This window comes from Pristis pectinata, chromosome 2, assembly GCF_009764475.1.
Source record: "Pristis pectinata isolate sPriPec2 chromosome 2, sPriPec2.1.pri, whole genome shotgun sequence".
Lineage (NCBI taxonomy): Eukaryota > Metazoa > Chordata > Chondrichthyes > Rhinopristiformes > Pristidae > Pristis > Pristis pectinata.
Window position 1 is genome coordinate 53,858,560 of NC_067406.1, and position 24,545 is coordinate 53,883,104.

Sequence of the window (24,545 nt, forward strand, 5' to 3'; positions counted from 1 at the left end):
TCTATTCTAAGCAAATATGAGGTAAGTAAAATCAAGGAAAAACTGAATGCAAATGCCAATGTTAAAGAATAATAATGTTTGACACCCAGTTATATACAGTACTCTTAATTATCATTTTCCTTGTATTGTGTTTGGAACCAGCTAACCCCAACTTCATCTTTTAGTTAAACACTAAATCTTGAAACTATACAATATATCTGCAGTGGAAAGGATGTCACCCTGAAGATGGCCTTATGTTCTCTACAGCGCCCTTTTATTTAATCAATTAAATTTTAAAGCCACTGATTCCACCTACTGCCCAAGATAGAGGGTGTGATGATTTAAGAGCCCAAAGCTACCTCTTCCCAATCTGAGAGCACTGCATCCATGGATCATGTTCCATTCTGCTCCTGCCAACTACCTGAATTGGAGTATAAATGGGGTATAAAAATGGACCATACAAAATAAGGCTGAAATGACTTTCTTTATTCCATGTTTATTTTCACAAGAGCAAATGTCAGAATTTTGAATTATGTGACAATCCAAACAGCTAGGGGCTGGTTAGAATAAATAAGGTTTTTGATTGTAATCATTAAATGACAAAAGATAAGGCCTTCAGATTGGAAATGTTTACTATGCTGATTTTCTTAATTTTTTTCTGGAAAAGTATATTATTAAGTTAAAAAATTTGACATATCGTACTGGCCCATAATTTGGCCTTCTGCCCTATGTACTGACATATATATAACTTGTCTGTCTTTACTGATTGCAGCTTTTGGATTTTTTGGACTATCACCCATTTTCTTTCATCTCGTTGATTCGGAGGTCATTGGAATTTGCTGTTAGCTACACATTTACAAGTGCTGGTGAAGGTGTAGTGTTTGAGCGGTTCATTGTTCAGTGTATGAACCTCATTAAAATGATTGTCAAAAATGATGCTTACAAACCAGCAAAGAACACTGAAGGTACATTTATTTCCATGCATGTTGTCTTATGTTCCTCCTCCATAAGAACACTTTTTAACATTCTTCTCAGTGTGATTGCATCAGATTCCATCTCTGGTATAACTGTGTTGTGGTGAATAAATTACAGTTGAATGCATATTTGGATATGTTCCATTGTGTGTTCTAAAATTTAATCAGTGACTTCTGTTACTTCTAGGGAATTAGAAGCATAATGCTTCTGTTCTTGAAGTATTGCTTTGAAAGATTTTCAACATAACTACTGACATTTATTTGGTGGATGATTTTTAAAATAGAAGTGATTGAGATTTATTAGGAATCAAGTATGTTACAGGCAGCTGGAATAATATCAGTATCTCAGGAACTTACCTTAAAATGCATCAAATTAATTTAACTAAGCATGACATTACCATATGTATTAATTTTATCATATCATGTAATTCTCAATGCGCTGTTCTACATGAAGTTACGTGCATTATCTTAGCTGCATTAAGTAACTCTCAAGGGAAAAGAGCCACACTCTGTTCAGTCTTCTCCGATCTCTGAATCCTGGTATAATTCTAATAAACCTTTTTTATGTGCCTCTCTTAGTAGCTGTATAACCTTACCATGATGAGGTACAATTTTATGTGACTGCTGCTTTTCAGTTCTATCCCTTTAGAAATGAGCCCCAGTGACTGCCATATGTTTTATGGGCATTAAACTACCCCCACTAGCTTTCATGATTTATGTATCTATACCCCCTGATCCTGCTGCTACTCTATCCCTTTTAAGCACTATTATCACGATAGTATATGGCCTGTATTTTTAAAATGCACCACTTTGCAACTATGTTGAAATTTATTTACTAAAAGTCTGTTCTACATTTATTAATTTTTTTTTAATGCTTAATTGTGTTCTTACTTCATATTGACTTTTCCAATTTGATGCCGTTGTTAAACACTTGAAGATTATATTTCCAAGCCCAAGTCATTCATGTAAATAGTGGTCCCAGCCCCAAACCCAAGAGCATCACGTGTCACCTACTGGCATGCTGTGACTTACTCCTACTCCTAAAGTTTTGATTTCTATTTTACTTCCTGTCCCATCATATTCTGTGATCTTCATCATGAATCTACAGTGCAGTACCTTCACAAACGCATTTTGAAAATCCAAATATTATGACCACTCCCTTACCCTTATTGACTTCCTAGTATTTGCTGAGCAAGCTCTTTATGATTGGTCAAACATGACCTTCCCTTTTGAAATCAGTACTGATTCTACTTTGTTCTTTGGTAAGTAGTTTTTCATTGTATCTTTCCTATTGGTAATGTCATCTACTGTTCTGTATTTTCCTTAACTTCTATATCTCTTTAAATTTAGGAATAATATTGGATGCTTGTCAGTCCTCTGGCATTATTTTAGAATACGTTGCTTTATAAAAGTAGTACTTCAGCTGTCTCTCAGAGAAATCTCAATCTCCCACTTACTTTCTTGTACTCTACTCTTCCTTTCATGCTGACAACTCTGCCATGATTCTCCTTCCACCCAATTACACAAATGGTAACTTTCTGTTACTGATTAATCTACCAACCAGAATGTCTTTGGGATGTGGGAGGAAACTAGAGCACTTGGGAAACCCATGTAGTTACTGCAAGAATGTGCAAGCTCCACACAGATAGCATAGGAAATTGGAGCTGGAACTGTGAGGTAACAGCTCTATTTTCTGAGCTACTGTGCTTCCCAAATGAATTTAGATCCCTGCATAGTAGTGAAGTACTTAGAAATCACTGGCGTAAATAAATAAGTAGATAGATAAAGGGACTATCCAATATGATATTGAAATTACCAACTTGCAGTAAAGCCCATCTGGTTCCTTGATGTCCTTCAGGGTTGCCGTCCTTCTGGCGTTGTGAATTCATGGCAGTAGCACTGACTGTTTCTTAACTGTCTTTTGAAATAGCCTAGCAAGCTATGAGGTTAGCTAGACCCGAGATACTGGAAATAAAGCTGGGTTGACCAACAGACCTTCTTCTGGAGCCTGGCCACCCATCTCAATGAAGCAGGAATCTGTGTCTGTTTCTAATTTGATTTATGTTCTGATGGTCTGTTTCAGTTTCTCATCCAGGTCAGAATGTTGCTTAGTTACTATTAATGAAAAACATTTAAGATTTTCAGGGATGTCTTGGTCAGGCATTCACACAGAGGTTGTTGGGTATATGGAATGAGCTACCAGAGAAAGTGGTGGAGGCCAGTAAAATTAAAACATTTAAAAGGCATTTGGACAGGCACATGGATAGGAAAGGTTTAGAGGATATGGGCCAAATGTAGGCAAATGCAACTAGCACAGGAAGACAACTTGATTAGCATGGACAATTTGGGCTGAATGGCCTTTTTCTGAGCTGTATAACTCTATGATTCTATGACATGGAAAAATTTTAAATGCTTGGGCCAAGTTTGTCACTTAGATTAAATCACAAGTGATGACTGTGAGATTTTTGGTGTATTACTCCTCAACTTTCGCAATCTCTCAATGATACAGTTGACTATGGCAAATTGTTTCCTGCACTTTCTAGTTCAGTGGAATTGACCTTTCTTGGCTGCACTTTTTAACTGTCAGGTTGCAGTCTGGATATTTGCATTAGTGGCTTGGTCTTGCACTTCATCTCTGATAGATTTCTGAACCCTCCAGAAATCTATTTGATTCCTTTCTCAAAACTTCCGAAATACATGGTTCTTGGCAGCAACATCTACACATATGGTCCAGATATCTGGTAACAATAGCCATCTCTACCAGTCCACTCCTAGTCTCAATAGGTCAACCAAATATTACCTCAATGAGAATTTGAGCCACCAAGCTGTAATGCCTGTATTTCATAGTTTATCTTGCATATCTCCAGCCTATAAATATTATGTTATGTTAAACATTATGGTTATTTCAATTTATTGTAATTTAGTGATTAGACAGTAAGTTGACAAATTCAAAACAAGTTGCACCACTATTTTGAGGGCAACTACAAATGCTCAATACATACTCGCCTTGCCAGTGGCACTCAAACATGTTTGAGAATTATTTTTAAAAAAGTGTTAGTTATTCTAAATGTGAAAATAAGTGTAAAAATTGAAACTTTAACACATGAATTAGAGTTAGACTTTTGCTTCTAATTGTTTTGTTTCTTGAAGTGCTCATTTTTTTGTCTTTACCTTAAGTAGCATTCTGTAGTTGTCAGCCAGTTTGCTTGAATCCTTTTAAATGTTTTATAAAATGTTGCAGATTAAGTCCCTTGTTACTTTCTTTCATTACACCTCTGAGGGATCTCTCACTTTGTTTAACTGAGATCTGAAACTGTAATTGTGAGAAAATGGGTGCAAAAGGGCATTACACTGATGTCAACATAAATCAGATAGAAAATTAGTGGTTACAAGATATTGTAGCTGAAATATGCTTTTTCATTTTAGAAAGCAAGCCTGAAACCTTGGAAGCACATAAGATAAAAATATATTTCTTCAACTATTCAACGTTAACCGAAATCTGTAGAAGATTGGTATCTCATTATTTCCTTCTGACACCTGAGGAACTATCTATGTGGGAGGAAGATCCTGAGGGTTTTGGTGAGTTTTTAATTGCTTGGAAAATTGCTTCAAAGTTTATGTTTCAAATTGTCACAATATTTGCCTTTGTGAAGGGAAGGTTTTTATTATTTTATAAATACTGTATGATAGTGCTGCTATTTCATTTCAAGTCACAGGTTTGTGACGCCTGAAATATCCACTGCCAATAAACCTTGAAACATTAACCTTACTTGGGTTCCATGCACTAAGTACGAAATATTCATTCCTTAAACATGTTAGGTGAACATTTACAATGCTACTGAAATATAGTATGAACAAATTCTAAGAGCAGAAAACCAACATGGCAAGATTTAAGTTTGAAAGATGCCAATGCTAAATATAAATCATGGTTGCCTGTGTGGATACATTCAGATGTTTTCCATCGGAGTATTATTATTTGGGTTGGTGTAGTATGAGAGCACATGGCTGTCACGTGACAGTAACAACACTGACCCGTCTGGTCAGAGGACAGCATTGCTTGTTGGATCGGAAGTAACACCACTTTCAATCAAGGTTTGGCTCCACCCCACCCATCCGGTGTGGGCATAGGGATTGGCCTTGGAGAGCACCTTTGTTCCTGAACCTGCCTGACCGTTGGCCTTGGTAAACACCTTTGTCCTTGACCTCCAAGCCATTGGCCTGTCTAAATTACGTGGCCGGGCTCCACCCAGCCTTCCAGCACTATAAAGAGTGCTGCACAATCCTGGCCCTTTCTCTTTCGACTGCCCCAGGAATAGTGAGACAGTGCTGCAGAGACCACTGGTAAGAGTGTGCACCACCACATAGTTTGGGAGCGTCTTAGATTCTAGGGAGTGTTAGGGCCAATGCTTGTTTGGGTCAAGGTGTTCAGGCATTGAAATGTTTATCCCTTGATAAACTGTACCTTGTTTCTGTGTGTGTGTGTGTGTGTGTGTGTGTATCTCATCCTCGTTGCGATTTCGCCCTCATGTTCGCGGTCTCCTGCGTGTGTGTGTGCGCGAGTATGCATCTGTTCCCATTCATTCTGTCCCCACGTTTGCCTTTGTGATTAAACTATTTTTAAAATCCAAAGATTGTGTCCAGAGTCCTCCATCTTTAAGACCGAAAGAACCTTTTCACACAACAGTTGGTAACCAGACAAGATGCCACATGCTAATTTAAAGCACTGTTTTGATGAAACCATAATTGGCTTACATCATGCTGGGACTAGAAGACAGATTTATTGGTTCAGAAAGCTGCTAAGAAATGGAGTTTTGTGTATATAACTATAATCAAAGTATAAATTACAATTTGTCACTTTTTCTGTTTGTTAATATTTATCACTTTTATAAGTGCAATAATAAGTTACTAGTGTTAAGAGAAAGGAGCTCGAATTTGTTTAGCCCCATTACATGAAGAATGCAAAAACCTTGCAAATTGAATTGGACTCATTTTCTTTACTAGTGTGATAATGACATGTTACTTTGCCGCCTTTGTAGCTGGTACACAAGAGAAGCATCTTTTGATCTTACTTAGATTTCAACTTCAAACCTTTTGTGGTGTTGTAGGGTGCAATAGTTGATAACGTACCTATGTGGAAACATTAATAGTAATGAGGTTACAAGGAAGCTTCAAGAGGATATAGATAAGCTGAGAGAGTGGGGAACCATATCGCAGATAGAGTACAGTGTAAAAAAAAGAGGTTATCCACTACTGTAGAGAAACAGAAATAGTTTTTTAAATGGTGAGATTGAGAGCTGTTGATATTCAAGGGGAATTTGGTTTCCTTGTACGCTTCATTAAAAGCTAATGTGAATGTGCAGCAGGCATGTTGGTATGTTGCTCTTTATTGCTTGGGGGATTTGAATGCAAGGCTACAAATATCTTACTATAATTGTATACAGTTTTGACAAGACCACACAAGGAGTGTAATGTATAATTTTATCCTTACCTTAAAAAAGATACCCTTGGCGCACACTAAGCACACGCTCTTAGTCATAGAGGGTGTGCAGTGACAATACACTAGCTTGGTCCCTAGTTGGCAATTATGTCATGTAAAGAGATCTCGAGCAGGCTGGGCTCTGTTTTTAGAATTTAGAAGACCTCATTGAAATGTGCAGAATTCTCAGAGTGCTTGATTGGGTCGATACAGAGAGGATATCTCAAGACAAAGACAAAATTTAGAACTGTAATGAGAATTTTTTCACTCAAAGGGCTGTGGAGGCTCAGTCATTAATTGCCTTCAAAACAGTTGGATAGATTTTTGGAGACAGAGGCATTGAAGAGTTATTTGGATGGGCAAGAAAATTGTGTGGAACATCAGCCATGATTTTGATGAATGCCAAAGAAGGCACAGTTGAATGGTCTGCTGCTGCTCCTGTTTCTTAAGTCCAAGGATGGACTAAAAATGTGGATGTGATTTAGATGAACATTGTGACACCACCCCTCAGTATTGTGGAATGGAAAGTTAACCCCTTATCTCAATTACCTGTGTTTTTGATGTGTTTGTTTACCATTGAGATTAAACACAGACTTGACATCTATCTCTTCCTAGCCTCCCATCTTACCATTTGAGGTCCTCTATATGTTTCTCACCCATATCCTCCTTCCTAGTTTATCTAATACAGATCCTGCTCGCTTGATTTAGAGGCTGGGTCCTGTGACTCCGCCTCTAGCCAGGGGCCGTTGACTCCGCCTAGGGCTCCCGCCACTCTTCCCCCAGCTCCTGCCCCAGCTCTAACCCCTGCTGTGTCTTCACCATCTCTTCTGACATCCCCCTCTCTGATGCTAAGTGGTGTGTCCTCAGCAGGGGCCTCACCTTTGTATCCCTGCATCGGCACCTCAGCGACATCCGGCCTTAGTATGTCGTCTCCATCGCCATGCCTATTTCTTTGGTAAGGAATCCTTACCCCCTGAAGATAAATCTGTCTCCTGCACTGCTCTTCCTCTTGCACACACCCTTCTGGCCTTTTACCCTCACTTGACCTTTTCATTTCAGCCTGACCCACTGAATTGCTCCAGCAGTTCAATTTTGCTGTCCCTTGATCCTAGCCCATTTAATCCCACCCCACCAGTGATATACACTTTATTGTTCTAAGGGAATTTGTCTGCTTTCAGGCAGAGTCTTCCGGATACTTTAAGTTTGCATAAAATGTAGCCATGGGGTACTTTACGTTAATGTGCAAAGTTATTTGTAAGTATGGAATCATTGGCAGTGTCCTAGCTGTTACTTTTATGGGGGGAAATGTAGGAGTTTGAAATATAGGAGAAGGAACTGCTTAAGGAAGGAATCGTGTTTTGTCTATAAAGTCTTGTATTCTTACAACTTTTATTTTAAACTGAGTCATAGATTAATGGCCTTTGATGATGGGATGCTTTTATTCCCATTTTCTGGAACAGTATGTTGTTTTTACAAACTTAAAATAATTGCTAGGAAATCTGATTATAGTGAATTGCAAAAAGTAGATCATGCAGATTATATCCCTTTACAACTTCAGTTTCAGCAGGAATATTTTAGCACATGCTAAATTCTAATCCACATTCAGTTCTGAGATCTGGTCTTCTGTAATAACATATAGACCATAAATTAGTTAATACATATTTTGAACAGAAATCCTGACATGTCATACTTTTTTGACACACTGTCATTTTATAATGAAAATAAACATGCATTGTGAAAGTTTATGTGAATGGATTATTCTTTGACTAATTGCTTTATTTCATAGGTTTGCTTGAAATTTAATTACAGTATAACTTTATCCTAATTACTGTACTTGATCAATATGTCTGACTAAGATTTAGTTTCTGATCAAATTTCTTTATTGTTTCTCTTCTTCAAATTTTAAAGTTCTATGCATTATTTTCACACAGAATGAAATAACAGCATGCAGTGGCCGAAGTTAAGGGGTGCACAATTGGTTTCCATGTACAGTATAGACAAATTATTGGAAGTGTAATCAGTGAGCTGCATTTGTTGGTTTTCTGCTTATTCATTACATTTGATAACAACTCCACTGTTTCCAGGCAAACCATTAGGTAATATACCTCCCTGCACTTTTTCTGGAGATGTTGAACTTCTGGTGGGCTCCAAAGTAGAATTAGTTTTGGTTCTCTGCAGGAATAATCCCATTGAAGAAAAGCAGTACAAGCAAAGCTAGTCTTCTCTGGATGTTGAAAGAGAGAAAGATGAACTAGGAAAAGGGAACACATGACGTGTAACAGATTGAGCTTGAGTGGGAATTAGGCAGTTGGAAAGATTAGAAGGGATGCATCTTTTGGGGGGGAAAAAATAAAGAGGACATTTAAGAATAAACTGACATTAGAAATAAATGAGTATCAGAAAGTCATAAGAAACTGTAGATGCTGGAAACTGGAGGAAAAATCAAACTGCTGGAGGAACTCAGCAGGTTGAGCAGCATGTGGGGGTTGGAGGGGGTAGCAATTGTCTATGTTTCAGGAAGTCAGGCGCATCTGCGGGCAGAGAAACGGAGGTAACAGTTCAGGTCAAAGACCTTTCGTCAGAACTAGGAAAGAAATAAAACAAGCTTGTTAAGCTTCAAGGGAGGTGGGCTGAGACATCCCCGTCCTTCTGATCCACCTCCATTTCTCCCATTTGTTACCTTTCCCATGTTGCTGGCATTGCTGGCATGTATTGCCCATACCTAATTGGCCTAGAACTCTGGGAGCAATTAATCATCAACACATTAGGTTTGGATCATTCAGGCTGGGTAAGAATGGATGATTTCCCTCTCTGAAGATCGTCAGTGAACCAGATGAATTTTTACAACATACTAGCATTTTCATAGTCACCATTAATAAGACTAGCATTTTTGTTTTATTTTTGGATTTACTTGACTTTTAAGTTTCACAACTGAATTGGAACACATGCCCCTGGGTCAGAACTTCAGTGGCTGTCCAGCAACCTAACCACAGTGCTACATTATCTCTTTGACCTTCTATCTTGCCTCCCTCTTGGGGTTGTCTTGTGCCCTTCCCCTTTCCCTTTGATCTTGCTTCTTCCCTTTTTATTGTTATGGTGCTCTCTCCTCCTTTAAGGAATAAAAGACATCAGGAGTTTAATGTGTATTTTGTGACAAGTGTCTTTGGAATAATGTGTTGCTTATTCCTTTATCATTAACTCATTGAGATGGAATGTCTTTCTTGACATTCACATTGAAAATAATCTCCCTTTTAAATTTTTTTGTACTTCAACAGCGGTGGAAGAGGCTGGAGGGGATTCTTACAAATACAGTTTAAGGGTAAGTTGGACTAATATCAAATTTATTCCTATTGATATAATTGCATTGTTCAAGGATGATTTCTCTAAATCTAATTTATTGTTTGAATTGCAGCTTACTTTTGGAAAATATGTTTCAAGAGTACGTGCTGTTGCTGCTTTGATACATGTGATTTAATGAATAGTACTTGCAGCTAAAATGTTGCATTATTGGACTTCAAACAATAATCCAAATTTGTATGACTTCCTATCCATCAACCTATATCTCCCTGAAGTCTTATTTTACTATCTTGCCCAGCTATGTTAAATAATGATGTATGGGCTTTGGAGGGTAGGAAGGGAGAGACTTGCTTAAGAAGGTATACTGCTTCGAAAAGCCATGTACTGACAAGTGTGGAAGCTACCTACATGTAATACAGGGAGCTGCAGACAACTTAACCAGGCATGACTTGAAATTTGATGATTTAATTTAAAAGAAAGCTTCATCTCAGACTTGAAATTCCCATTGTAAATCATTCATCTGGGAATAAACTGATAATGGTACTAGTAGGAGAAGAAGGTGGTAAGTGGGAGGGAGATAGGGAAAAATGACAAATGGGGATAAGGTTTGAAGAAAGCTGAAAGAAGGCAAGCAAAGATGCCATTATCAGAGATAATCTCGTCCAGTCAGAATGATTAATTTTCCTTTGAGGAGCAGAATGGAATATTGAACCAATCTTGTTATATACATTGTGTCATTGAATACTACTATTGATGGATCTGAAATAAAAACAGAAAATGCAGGAAGGCAGCATCTGTGGAACAAGAAACAGAGTTAACATTTCAAGTCAAAAGTGCCATTTTTCAGATATAGTAACATTGAGTACAGGTTACTGGGTTAGGATCCAAAAATTGGGCTATTGATCTAGTAGCATAAGTTTGAATGCCACCACGGCAGCTGGGGAATTTTAATTTAGGTAATTAAATAACCTGGAATAATAAACTTGCACAGGTAATGATGAGCATGAAATCTGATGGCTGTAAAATGCCATCTGTTTCAATAATGTCCTTTGGGAAGGAAATGTATCATCCTTACTGGCTTTTCAGTGCCTTGAACCTGTTCCTGAGATGACTGCAGCTCCACCTTGTTATGTGTTCTGCATTCACAGCAATCTACACTTCAATCTGCACTGGTTTATGGACATTTTAATGATATGTTGCATGGTCCCCATAGTCTCTTTGGACCTCTACTGCTTCTAGCATTTCAGTGTTCAGAAGTACACTATTCTAACTCCTTTAGGTCTGAAGTAGATGATCTCACTATTGACTACATTAAAATTGTGTCGATTTTTGGACACTTCATTTCAGGAAGGAAGTGAAGACTTTGTAGAGGGTACAGACCAAACTTACTTGAATGTTCTATGTGTATGAGATTACAATGACATGGAGGAAGCTAGGATTGTCCCCCTGGGAGCAAAGAATGGCCAGAATTTAATTGAGGTGCTTAAAATTGTGATAGGTTGGATGGAGAGGATTGAGAGAAATTGCATGCAGATGGCACACATTTTAGTTGATTTTCAGAAGAACCAAGAAACATAAGGAACACAGGTAGTTAGGAATTTGAATTTACTGCCTGCTCTGTTGGTGGAATTTATTCAGCATTAGTTTTCGAAGTTTTATGAGATGAATACTTAAGGGAGAAGAATTTGCAAGGAAAGGGGGAAATTGTGGGGAACTGGAACAAACTGAAAGAACAAGTGAAGATCCGGTGACTTTGTGGCAGCTTTTTATGCCTCATGATTTAATAACAATTATGTTGGAAATCCTGAAAGTGACAAATTGGTGAAAACAAGTAATAGGTTCATGCCCTGTATTGCTGAAGTTGTTAGCAATGGTTTTTAATTGAAACATATCCTAAATGCTATATTTTCTCTTATAGAGTTTTCTCTTATAAAAATATATTTTGTATTTTTTTTGTAGCCATGCACGGAAGTGTTGTTTTTGGATATTTTTCACGAGTACAGCCAAACACTTACACCTGTGTTATTAGAAATGGTTCAAAATCTACATGGTATGTTTCATTTTTTAAACTTTTAAATTCAACGTGTTGTTCATTTCGTCAGATTGTTTATTTATTTTGGCATAGATGAGATGTTTTCAGACCTCTTGAAACCATTGTTTGTAAAATAACAAAATCCTATTATTGGAATTTTAATTGTATCCTATAAAGGACATATAATTTTTTGCTTTTGATTGCATCAGATTTATGATATAAAATATAACAGTGCATTTGGAGAAACCTAGAGATTTTAAATGAGGGCTACCTTTGTTTTTAAATGTTTTCACATGTACTTGAGTGACCCCAGTTGTACCTTCAGCAGTATTTCGAGAATACAAAATTCCTTTATTCACTGACAGAATTATTATTAAATAATTAATTTTTCGAGTAGTTCTGTCAATTCACTATTTATGCACATTATGCAAAAGCAAAAAATCTGCAGGTGTTGGAAAACGCAAAATCAGAAACTGTTGACAGGTCATCAACCTGAAACGTTAAGTTTGTTTCTCTTTGCAGATGCTGCCTGACCTGCTGAGTATTTCTTTATTTAAAACTTGTGTCCCAAATGTTGAGATCTGTTTACATTAAGGAAATATACTCGAATTATATTCCATTTATGATCTTTGGGTCACCCAGGCTTGCTCCTGAGATAATAGCTGATTTGTAACTTGATTCCATATAACAGCTTTTTTACTCGTATTCCATAATACCATGATGTGTTTCTATTAATCTAGTTTTTGAATTAAAATTAATCTTTCTTCTGCAATGCATTGCAATGCATTTCCTAACTTCACTGACCTTAAAATCTCTGGTAGTCTAAGACACTTGTACAAGTGGAAGTAGTTTCTTTATCTGCTCTATGTCTTGGAAATTTTAATCAAATAGTCTCAGAAATTTGTAAATTTCAAATAATCTTCTTTTGTGCAATTTTTTTTATTATAATTTAACTCTTTAGGTCTTTATGTTGTACTTGCTCTGAAGTTAAGTGTAGTCTAACTAGGATTTTGTACAGCTGAGGGACAGATTTAATTTAGTACAAAGATTAGAGGGGAGTTGAGGAAAAATAAGTTTGTCCAAAGAGTAGTGTAACTTTGGAACTCACTATCTGAAAGAGTGCAGAAATACTCATCTCATTTAAAACATAGTGAGCACTTGTAGAACCCACAGTGTAACAAATCAAGAGCTGGGAAGTGGGAGTAAATTCCACTTTTGGTTGGCATGGGCAAGATTAGCTGAATTTTTACTCCTGTGCCACGTATTTCTGTTTCTTTTGTAGAGGATAGGAACAATTGAAATGGCTTGCTGTACCATTTCAGAGGGGATTAGGAATTAAATCACTTTATTAAGGGACTGAAGTCACTTTTAGGTCAAGGCAAGATAAGAATGACAGATTTCTTTTCCAAGAGACATCAGTCAAACAGGTAAGTTTTTATAAAATAGTCAATTTTTAATATGGCCCTGCTGATTTTGAAAATGAGAACAATATAGAAATACAATTATCCATATCTAATTATTAAGAAACTGTTCATTATGAAACTCCTGAGTTAGTTGGATAAGTATTTAAGCCCTAATCCATGCACTTGATCACATAAATATAGGCTAGTATTTCAAAGTGGTTTGATTAAACTTTATTTATCCTTAGGCAGGTCACGCAAGTGCAATAGAATGGGGAGCAGCTCCAAAGAAAATAGCAAAACTGAAAATAGTTTGTCAAGAAAATGTGCAGTTGTAGTACTGTTGCAGTTATGAACATGCTCATTTACAAAGGCTTTAAGTTCTGAAGAAAAGAGTTGGGATCATCTCAAATATAGTCCCTGATTACATTAAGCTGACCATTAAGCTCATGCAATGGTCATTAAATTGATGGTCTTGGCCCTTTTTAAAGGCTTTGCCAGTATGTATAAAAAAATATATTAAACAATCATTTGTATCTCAACAGTAACCAAAGATCACATAATGGGTAAATAGTAGATACATCTCATCTAATGTAATCACCTAATTTTATCAGTAATTTTATTGAGAGCCATGCTGCTTCCAGTTATGTATGCCTTCAAATTATTTTCTCCATGCCGGGGAATGTATCTCGAAGAATGTATGTGATTTATATTTGTGGTACCTTAAGAGAAGCTGATTCTGAAATCCCTTCTAATTACCAAACATCTTTTAAGCAGTATGACAAAGAAGTTTTTGTATTCCTAACTCTTATAATTGATTATTGGTACCATAATCATCATTGCAACTAATATATGAATAATATTGAAAGCTTACTATTCCATTTGCTCTATCTGAAATTAAAATTCATGTAAACACAGCAGGCTTGTAATAAATAAATTGTGGAAAGAGGGGCAGCTACTTAGTGGAACATTCCTTGATATTTGAAAGAAGGAAAACATTCTCAAAGAATCATAATGGTGGCTGAGCAGTATCAATTTAAATCTTATTTTGGCAGGTTTTTCCCCATCTGTTTTCAAAGTCTAATTCCTCAGCTAGTGCAGCAATCCTTCAGTACTGATTGAAGTTTCTGCCTGGATTACACGTTTAAATCCTGGAGTGGGTAGTAAGCCATCAATTTCTCAGGCTAAGGCATTAAGTCCACCAACTGAGTGCAATTGATGTTTAAGGAAGTAATTTTTCATTGGGAATGAAACCAGGAAACAGAATGAATGTTTAATTCTAGACATTTTAAAATGTGCAGATAAACATACAAGCCTTTGACAGAGTGAAACAGAAGATTCTTTGCCTTGGCAGCCATTTATCCAGCCTGACTATTACAAAATTTAGACTTTGAAAACATTCCGTAAATAGCTACAAACAAAATAACTGTAATATGGTAATTTTTTTTAGGATTTCAATTGTGTTAATTTTGATGAATAACAAGAAATACTGAGTTCAGTGCCAGTTTTATTATTTTTGAAACCTTCAAAAAGGAAATTCAGCTAAATTTTATGTTTCTGAAAAGTGATATGTTCACAACCCATCCAGTGTAAAATAGAGTTAGATGAAGATAATTTGGATTGTTTTAAAATTAATGCAATAGAATTTTTGCCTTATTAATTTGTCACTGAGAAACAATATGCATCTTTTTTTTTTGCAGTAGGCTCATAAAGAAAGAGCTTGTATCCATTTAGAATTGTCCTTGACCCAGGAAGTCCAAAAGTACTTTAGAAGCAATGATTGATTTTGAAGTATAGTTGCCATTATAACCTCCAGTACCAATTGTGCACAACTTGGTGCATTGGTTGTAATGTCCCTTTTTTATTCTTTTTTATTGTCTGTTTTTGGAGCTGTTGCTCCCTTGTTACCTATGTTCTTTTTATTCTCTTCATGTAGTCAGGAATTCTGCTAATATTTACCTTATTGTTTGGAAAGAGAAAGTTCTTGCATATATTACAAGTGTTCTTCTTCCCATTTGCCTTGATACTCTCAGTAACTCATTTGCCTCAAAGCACTACATAAGCACCAAGCATGCACTTGTCAAATGTTTTTGTCATAGATTCTGGTGTGCAGAAAGTCTCTGTTGGTTAAGTGTTGCACTCATTTGGTAAATTGGTTTATTATTTGCTCCTTTAGGTGTAACTCAATGTGGAATAGCTTGTATGTTTTGCAACTTTATTTTCTATATTTTAATTTGCTCTTTAAAATAACTTTTGGCTTTTTTAGGACCAACTAATGTGGAGGATACTGTTGGACTAGTCATCAAAGATGCTGGTATGTTAACTTTACAGCAGTGCTATTGATTCTTACATTCAGACAATAATGCTTTTTAATGGTGGAACAACACTGTTGTTAACTACCAAAAGAATACCTTTTAACTTTTTATAGCCAGGTTAGACTAAGACTAGGAAATCTTGGATAAATACTTTGATGTATTTGTTAATTAACAGAAATTTATATTGTTAAATATAAAAATGGGTTGGATTGTTGACATGTTGTATTTTGTCCTTGGTAGTGTACAATGCAATTGGATTGGCAGCTTATGAACTTTTTGATAATGTGGACTTTGACCAGTGGTTTAAAAGCCAGCTTCTGGCTGAGTTGCAAGTTACTCACATAAGGTAAGCCACAACTATTTAAGCAAATTAAGCAAGCCTTATATTTAAAAATTGGATTGTAAAATTTTCAGAAGAATATTAAATTGTCTTTATTTTCACTTTCTGCCTTTGCATTCAGTTGATGACTAGTATATTGTTTTTGTTTCTTTTTTCTCAACTCCTATCCATGTAAACATTATCTTTCTCAGTGTGGACAATGAGTGATCCAGCCCATGAACCACCTCAACCATCACTGGTATCTGTATTGTTTGGGATGTTAGGATATGTGCTTATGATCAGTTTTCCTTTACTCCTTCAACAGTATGTTAAAGACATACTATTGTATTTAAAAGCAGTTTACAGTTTTTTTTCTGGTAAAATCTTTTTTGTACTGTGGAATCATTGTAGCATCATTGGGGAAGTGGCTGCAACCAAATACCACATTAATGCAGGAGTCAATGCCACTATGTCTGGCCTGCTGTTGCTGTCATACTGGAATGGAAGTGATAATATAATGCAACAATTATATTGTTGTGGTAGTGTAGGTTTAAAGTTGCTTTTCCGTTACATTGAGAAAATCAACTTAATTTTGCTGTGATTATTGTAATATGCAAATTTGTGTCACCTTCTGGAAGATTGCTTACTTTGAGATATTGATGAAAGCTATGTGCATTTGCTGCAGAGGGACTTATGGTGTCCATGTATGGCAGTTATCAGTACTAAAGCTTCTCTGCTGCTGAATTCATTTCCGGCTTCATTCACTTATTAGGTTGTGTGAAACCACAGTTTATCCAATACTGCATATTTCTACCTCCACTTCAGCATTCAGCACTGCTGCTGCTGAAATCTTTACCTGTACTTTTATCACTTCTTAGATGTGATTATCCATGGGTTTCTTTCCTGAGTTAAGATTTGGATAAAATCCCAACTGATTCCTGTACTGTATCCTGTACTATACTATGTTCTTTTCTCCTGTCCCTTTCCTTTGATGCCTGACTTCTAGTTCTCCAGCATATTGAACTTCAAATCTTTGCTGCCCCTGACCAGTTTTCCACTTATTTCTTTCTGTTTAAAGAATTCTTAAAATGTAAGCTGGTTACTCAAAACTCCTTAATGGACATTGGCTCAAGTCAAAAGTGAAACTAAATATTTAGAGTCATACAACATGGAAATAGGCCCTTCAGCCCAACTCATCCATGCTGACTGTGCTGCCCAGTGAGCTAATCCCATCTGCCTGCGTTTGGCCCATAGCTCTCTAAACCCCTCCTATCCATGTACTTGTCTAGATGGCTTTAAAATGTTGCTAATGTGCCCGCCTCAACCACTATTTCTGGCAGCTCATTTCAAATATGCACCACCTTTGCGTGAAGAAGCTTCCCCTGATGTCCTTTTTAAATCTCTTGCCTCTGATCTTAAACCTATGCCCTCTTGTTTTTAGCACCCCTTCCCTGGGAAAAAGACTACGTGCTTTCACCCTGTCTATGCCCCTCATGATCTTATCTACCTCTATCAGGTCACCCCTCAATCTCCTACGTTCCAGGGAATAAAGTCCAAGTCTACGCAACTTCTTGTAACTCAGGCCCCCAAGTCAAGACAACATCCTGGTAAATCTTTTCTGCACTCTTCCTAGTTCAATAACACCTTTCCTATAACAGGGTGACCAAAACTGTACACAATGCTCCCAAGTGTGGCCTCACTGACATTTTATATAACTGCATCATAAATCCCCAACTCCTATACTCAATGCCCTGATTGAAGGCCAGCATGCCGAATGCCTTCTTTATCACTCTATCTACCTGTGATGCTGGCTTCAGTGAACTATGTATTTGCACTCCGAGGTCCCTCAGTTCCATAACACTCCCCAGGGCCCTACCATTCACTGTATAAGTCCTAACCTGGTTTGATCTCCCAAAATGCGATACCTCATTTGTCTGGATTGAAAGTCATTTGCCAATCCTCAGCCCACATACGTAGCTGATCAAGATTCCCCTGTAACTTTCATAACCCTCTACACTATCTACAACACCACCTATTTTAGTATTATCCACAAACTTACTAAACAGACCTTGTACATTCACATCCAAATCGTTTATATAAATTACAAACAACAAAGGTCCCAGCACCAACCCCTGTGACAGGCTTCCAGTCTGAGAAACAACCCTCGACCATCACCCTCGCTTCCTGTCACTGAGCCAATTATGAATCCAATCCACTATCTCCTCCTGGATCCCATGTGATTCTAGCCTGCCATGATGGACTTTGTTAAAGGCCTTGCTAAAGTTCCTATAGACAACATTGACTGCCCCACCCTCCCTCACCTACCCTCTTGGTTACCTCCTCAAAGAACTCCAGGAGGTTCATCAGACACGACTTCCCATGCACAAAGTTGTGCTAACTGTCCCGAATCAGACTTTGACCCCTCAGAGGAGACTGGGTGGATAGTGTCAAAACAGAAGAGTATTAAACATAGGGAAAGAGGTGCTTTCTTGCAGTCAGGCCTGGAAAAGCATCATTAGGGCAGAATACAGTTCATTTTATTTGTTTTGTGCTTTAGTTGACCTTGAGTGTTGGAGTCTAATTGTGGGAATGACTGAGATGGCAAAGCATTCAATTTCTCCAGATTACTTGCTTCAGTGAACAAAAGATAAAGGAGAAGGAAGTTTTGTAGGTTTAAAAGCTTTGCAACATGAAACGTATGATTGAAGTTGCTTTTGTTATGTCCAACTAGATTTAATTTATTTAATTGAATTTTGTGCAACCTAAATAACACAGCAAATGGAATGTTGGGAAAGTAGTGGCACGTTAGCAATGTGAAGTTAACCAGTATGAGGTAGAGTTGTGGCTCTCTCAAATTCTAATTAATGCATCAACTATTATAGTTATAATCATATATTCTAATTAATGCATCAACTCATTAATAAAGCAAAACTTGTAATGGGTAAAGAACAAATCATTGAATATTTCATTGATACCAACACAAAATGCCTGGAAATACTGAGACTAGACAGCATATATCGATATGAATTGATTAAAGGTTTGGGTTGATGACGTATTCTTAGAACATCTTGTAAAATTTGCTGCATGCAGTTGCTTTGAGATTATCACCCATCATTATTCATTGAATACATGTGGATTTTCTGATTATTTTTGGCCTAGATGAAGTTCTATTTGCACCTTTTACTCTATTCTCTTAAATTAGAAAAATGATGCAAGCTTGAACTCATCAATCAAAAACAAATTAGTGACTTTATTGAGCCTACCTTCCTTGTATTGTCTAAACAAGCAATTGAAGCTCTTGAGCAAGTGCCCCTTTGTATAACATTAGTGTAATATCAGATATAATAAGATGTCCCATAATGCTCTAAACAAAGTAACCAGCCAGAAATCAATATTGAGTGAAAGGAGAGGCATTAAGACAGTTGGTCAAAACATTGGCAATGGGATGTTCAGTGAGGACCAAAGGGGCAAGGTGTACGGAATGGATCCCTCACATGGCTGAGGTTGAGACTACAAACGGCAAAGTGACTGGGAGATGGAAGTGGAGGCGAGAACTGACATTTTACATGTTCTCCCCCACTTCTTGACTTCATTTCCCACTATTCGTGCCAGACCCTCTCCCATTTGTCACGTTTCCTTGCCTTTTCTTTGCTTCCCACGGCTCATTTGGCCACCTTTGTTACTTTACTCCCAACCTTTCTTTGTGTTCATTTCTCTCTTTTTATCAAACCTATGCCCCACCTCAGCTGTACTTTCATTACACCCTCATGTCCTATATCCAATTTAAGTTTTTAAACCCTTAGCTATTTCTCCTCTTCACCTCCTTCCTTCCTTCTTTCTGCCTGCCCGCACTTTCATCCATCCCTCCCTGACCTTCTTCCCCACCCACTTCCCACCTACCTCTCCACTATCCATGGATGAACTCCTTTTAATCCTCTATTAGGATGCATGCTCTTGCCCTCTCATGTATCTTCTCATCCTCCCTCCCACCACCCAACTCTCTTCTGGTCTATTCGCTTCTTCCTTCCTGCACTTACCATGCCTCTTGTCCATCTCTCCTTGCTGCATTTCTTTCCCTTTTGCCACATCTTTCTTTCTCTTTCCCTTTTCCTTCTCTCCATATCATGAATATGGCAACTTAATCCACGAGTTCACTGTCACCCGATAACGCCACTTCTTTTGCATTTGCACTCCCAGATCTAACAGATTACAATACTGACCAGGGTTCTGACTTCGTCCTTTTTTCCTTTCTCCTGAATTGCTTCCTCTGCCCCAGGCTCTGCCTTCCCATTTCTTCTCCTCCCATTGTGCTGGATCACATGGATAATCTCATCGAAACTGCTGTGGCTGCTGTCTCTTAAAATACAATTTTCCCATTTTGTGGATGAGACGATGGTTGGCAGAGACTCCTCAAACTAATCTATTCTCTTAGACAGCAACAAGATTATGCTCTAGTGATTTCTGAATGAATATGATAAATTCATGAGGTGGATTAAAAGTACTGGCATATTGGGAAACATTAATTAGAAGGTACTGTATTTGTCAAGCAGTGCATGTGAGGACCTTGCAAGTTTTCAAGCTTTCCTGCATAGGAACTTTACTCAAATTGTTTTTGCTTTCTTTTTGCAGGATGGGAGGAAAATGCAGAAACTTGCATGCATTTATGTTGTTGATGATATTTGAACTCTACTTGAGAATATATGTATTAGTAAATTTTCATATTGGTAGGCTCATCCTTTCCAGAGATTTCTAGAACTTATTGATCAGAATCCTAGGTTGCAATTAAAAATATGGTGGAAATTTTATTTTGTTCTACAATAAGCCAAATCCAAATTGCATTAATAATTTGATTAACTGAACAGGAATTAATTTTGTTTTTCTGGGAACTGTTCATGGATGCCTCTATAATAGGCACTAATTGAATGTGACAGGTTTTGTTAATATTTGTTGGTTGGGTATTGTTCATTGGAGCTAGTATTGTTAATTTTGATTTATTACAATACTTCCTTTAAAAAGATTGCTTACGTGTAATCACCCTGTTTATCTTTGATGCATAGATACAAGCTTATTCGGCGTAGAGTGATTTGGTTGATTGGTCAATGGATTTCTGTAAAATTTAAATCAGAATTAAGACCGATGTTGTACGAGGCCATCCTTAATCTCATGCAGGACCAAGATCGTGTGGTAAGGTTTAAAATTGAATTTATATTTTAATGAATACTGAAATTTTGCACAATTAATTAACTACATTTTTCTGTTAACTATAGTAGTTTGTATATGTGCCATTCATTAAGTTGAAGAAATAGAAATAGAAATAGAAGCAGGAATAGAACATTCTGCCTTTCCTGCTCGTTCTGCCATTCAATAAGATCATGGCTTATCTTTTACCAAAGTGCTATTTTTCTACTCTAACCCCACATGCCTTGATTCTGATAATATCTAAACAAAAAACTGTTGATTTTTTTTTCAATATACTTAGTAACTGAGCCTCCACAGCCCTCTTAGAGTGAGAATTCATGATTGGATGTGAGAGGACTGCAGTGTTGATTGTGGAGTCACTGAATCTTTTACGTGGTGATTCCACAGCTTGTCATGCATTTAGTTTTGTGTTGAATTTCACCGGGTTGGCAACTTGTTTCTAGGCAACCTTGAAGTTGCTGTGCAGGCTCTTCTACACTCCTTATTGAGCCAGTTTTACTTATGGCACAGAATGAGGCTATTTGAGCCATTGGATCCATGTTGGCTCACAGCAGGGCAACCCCATTTGTGGTATTTTCCCCTTTTTATTTCCCTGTAGCTTTGCAGCTTTCTCTGCCATAAATTCCACTTTGATTCTTTTTGTCACTTAGTTACATTTGGAAATAAGTTACAGTAGCAATTAAACTAGTGGTACATCTGATAAAACCAGAGCACCTGGTGAAAAGCACTAGGATGTGCAAGCTCCACATGCATAGCATCTGAAATTGGAATCAAACCCAGGTCTCTGGAGCTGTGAGGCAGCACCCCTAACTTGGTGCTATCCTAGGGGAAGGTTTTCCACCCAGAGGGTGGTGGGAATATGGAACAAGCTGCCACAGGAGGTGGTAGAAGCAGGAACAATAACAGTGTTAAAAACCATTTTGACAGTTACGTGGATAGAAAAGGAACGGAGGGATACGGGCCAAATTCAGGAAAATGGGATTAGTGTAGACGGGCATCTCGGTCAGCATGGACAAGTAAGGCCACAGAGCTTGTTTCCTTCTTGTGGGAGTCAACCAAGTTTCCATGCATTCGTTGTTCTTGAACTCTCAATTACTCCTTCAACTATTTGTTCATCACACCTGTCCCACATTTTCCCAAAAAGCAACCACTGAGCCTTCTGTCCTTGTTGGCAACCATTCCATTTATAACTTGTTAACTGAAGTCCCTGAATGTGCTGTTGCTGCCCATATCTGTGTCCTTATTTCTAACTGCTTCATACTTGAAGTCCCCTAATTAATGTGCCATCTCAACTGTGGTACCAAACTGGCTTTTATCAATGCGATATGTCATATCTTGTGTCACTCTGAGAATAAAAATCTTTCCCCGTTCCTTCTGTAAAATGCAGTTGTAATGATAACAAAATTATTTCTCATCATCACTGTCATCACTATAAAACTGGAAGTGACTTGGAGTTTTCATGTGCATACGTGAATTAATGCAGAAATCCTGAACTTGCTGTCAATGATTCAGGATGCTTCTACATTCTGCACCATTGCATCTCTTTCACTTTAGTTCAGAAAAGCTGAAATTAATTTAAGCCATTTATTTACATCGCATTATAAAATATCTTGAAAAGTTTATGCCTACTTCGTGCCTAAATAAACTTTTAATTCATACCAAGTCATAATTACTTTTCAGCAAACTCTCAAGCCTTCAGTGGAAATTTTGAGTACAGGTTGAAATTCTTTAGTCTGGCAATCTGTGGTCCAGCATCTTCTGTGGGTCTGCATGTTTTGAATCTGTAGTACAGATCTGTACTAATTAATTATAAATAAGATATAACTAATATTCTAAATTAATTAAGATCTTTACTAATCTGTAGCTAACTAACCCAGTGCAACTTTTGGGATCTCGGCTGACAGTGTGCTCCACTTACAGAAACTTCAGGGTATGGATAGTTCTCTGAACCCTTATCTGACCTGGGAAGTATCTATTCTTAAAAAGAACTGCTCTCCTGCTCAGAGGAAGATGATCAGGGGCAATTTCTGTGGTCTGGATTTTGTGGTCTGGCATGTCAGGTCCCAAGACCGTCAGATCAAAGAGTTTCAAACTGTATTATGATATTGTTTTTACAAGATTGTTTAAAATATAGAGGGGTTTTAAAAATTACTTTATTGGTAATGTTTCAGTTTCTACATAAATATCATTAATGCTTCAATTTTATTTTGCAATTTTAAAGAAACTGATTGCAATTGTTTTATCATATGCAGAATGTGAGAATCCTTTAACAGGATTGGCTCCTTAGGGTACTAAATTGCATCATAATTGGTGGATCCCAAGGTTGCATTGACTGCTAATTTTGCCATGGACACTGAGAAGTCTTTGTGGTGATATTTGTTAAATTCAGCAAGCGCCTTCTAGTTTGACTAGAAATTCTGGACATTGCTTTGAGGGTACTTGAGAAGTTTTTTTTGTTATTCTAACTTTTAAAAGTATAAGTTGCCCCAATCAGGATTTTGTGCATAGTAAACTGGCTTAGCTTCTGCAGGAATTCAAGGATTAAAATATCCTGCGTCATGTTGAGTCTCCAATGCAAGTTTTTTAAAAAATTTATTCTTGGGATCTGGGTGTTCCTGGCAAAGACAGGATTTCTTGCCCATCTCTAATTGCCCCAAGAAGGTGATAGTGAGTTGTTCTCTTTGTGAATGTACTCTCATAGTGCTGTTGTGCAGGGAGTACAAGAATTAAAACCCAGTGATGATGAAGGATGACAATATATTCCCAAGTCAGGATGGTGTGGGACTTGGAGGAGACCTGCAAGTTATGGTGTTCCCATGCACCTGGTGCCTTTTTCCTTGCAGACATTGTGGATTTGGGAGGGGCTGTTGAAGGATCCTAGGTGTGTAACTGCAATGTATTTTGTAGATGATGCACACAGCAACCACTGTTCCAGTAGTGGAGGGAATGAATGTTTATAGTGGTTGATGGAGAGCAAATCAAGCCACTACTATGTCTAGGGTGGTCTCAAGGTTTTAGAGAGTTGTTGGAGCTGCACTCATCTAGGCAAGTGGAGAGTATTCCTCCACATGCCTGGCTTGTAGATGGGGTATCAGGTGGTGAGTCACTTATTGCGGATACCCTGCCTCTGATCTGCTCTTGTACCTCTGTTTTTCATGTGGCTGGTCCAATTGAGTTCCTGGTCAGTAGTGACCCCTAGGGTATTGATAGTGGGGTCTCAGCTGTGCTAATGCTAATGAGTGTCAAGGATAGGTGATTAGACTCTCTTGTTGGAATTGGTCCTTGACTGGCACTTCTGTGGCATAAATGTTACCCTGTACTTATCAGCCTATGTCAGAGTGTTGTCTAGGTCTTACTACATGTGAGCATAGATTGCTTCATTGTCTGAGGTGTTGGTTGTGAGTAGAATTGAACATTGTGCAATCATTAGTGAACATCCTCACTTCTGACCCTAAGATGGAATGAAAATAATAATGAAGTAGCTGAAGATATTTGGGCCTAGGACATTGCCCTGTGGAACTGCCAAGTGATGTCCTGCGGCTGTGATAATTGAC

General features: G+C 37.5%; 1 protein-coding gene across 1 annotated transcript in view; it reads left to right on the plus strand.

Moving 5' to 3' along the window:
* Positions 1–24,545, plus strand: part of ipo11 (importin 11) — a 325,504-nt gene that overhangs the window by 35,867 nt on the left and 265,092 nt on the right. Inside the window, exons 10-16 of the mRNA XM_052010436.1 lie at positions 752–944; positions 4,380–4,532; positions 9,705–9,748; positions 11,686–11,776; positions 15,425–15,472; positions 15,714–15,819; positions 20,850–20,976. Of these exons, the coding sequence (XP_051866396.1) occupies positions 752–944; positions 4,380–4,532; positions 9,705–9,748; positions 11,686–11,776; positions 15,425–15,472; positions 15,714–15,819; positions 20,850–20,976 (762 nt within the window). The remainder of the gene's footprint in view (positions 1–751; positions 945–4,379; positions 4,533–9,704; positions 9,749–11,685; positions 11,777–15,424; positions 15,473–15,713; positions 15,820–20,849; positions 20,977–24,545) is intronic.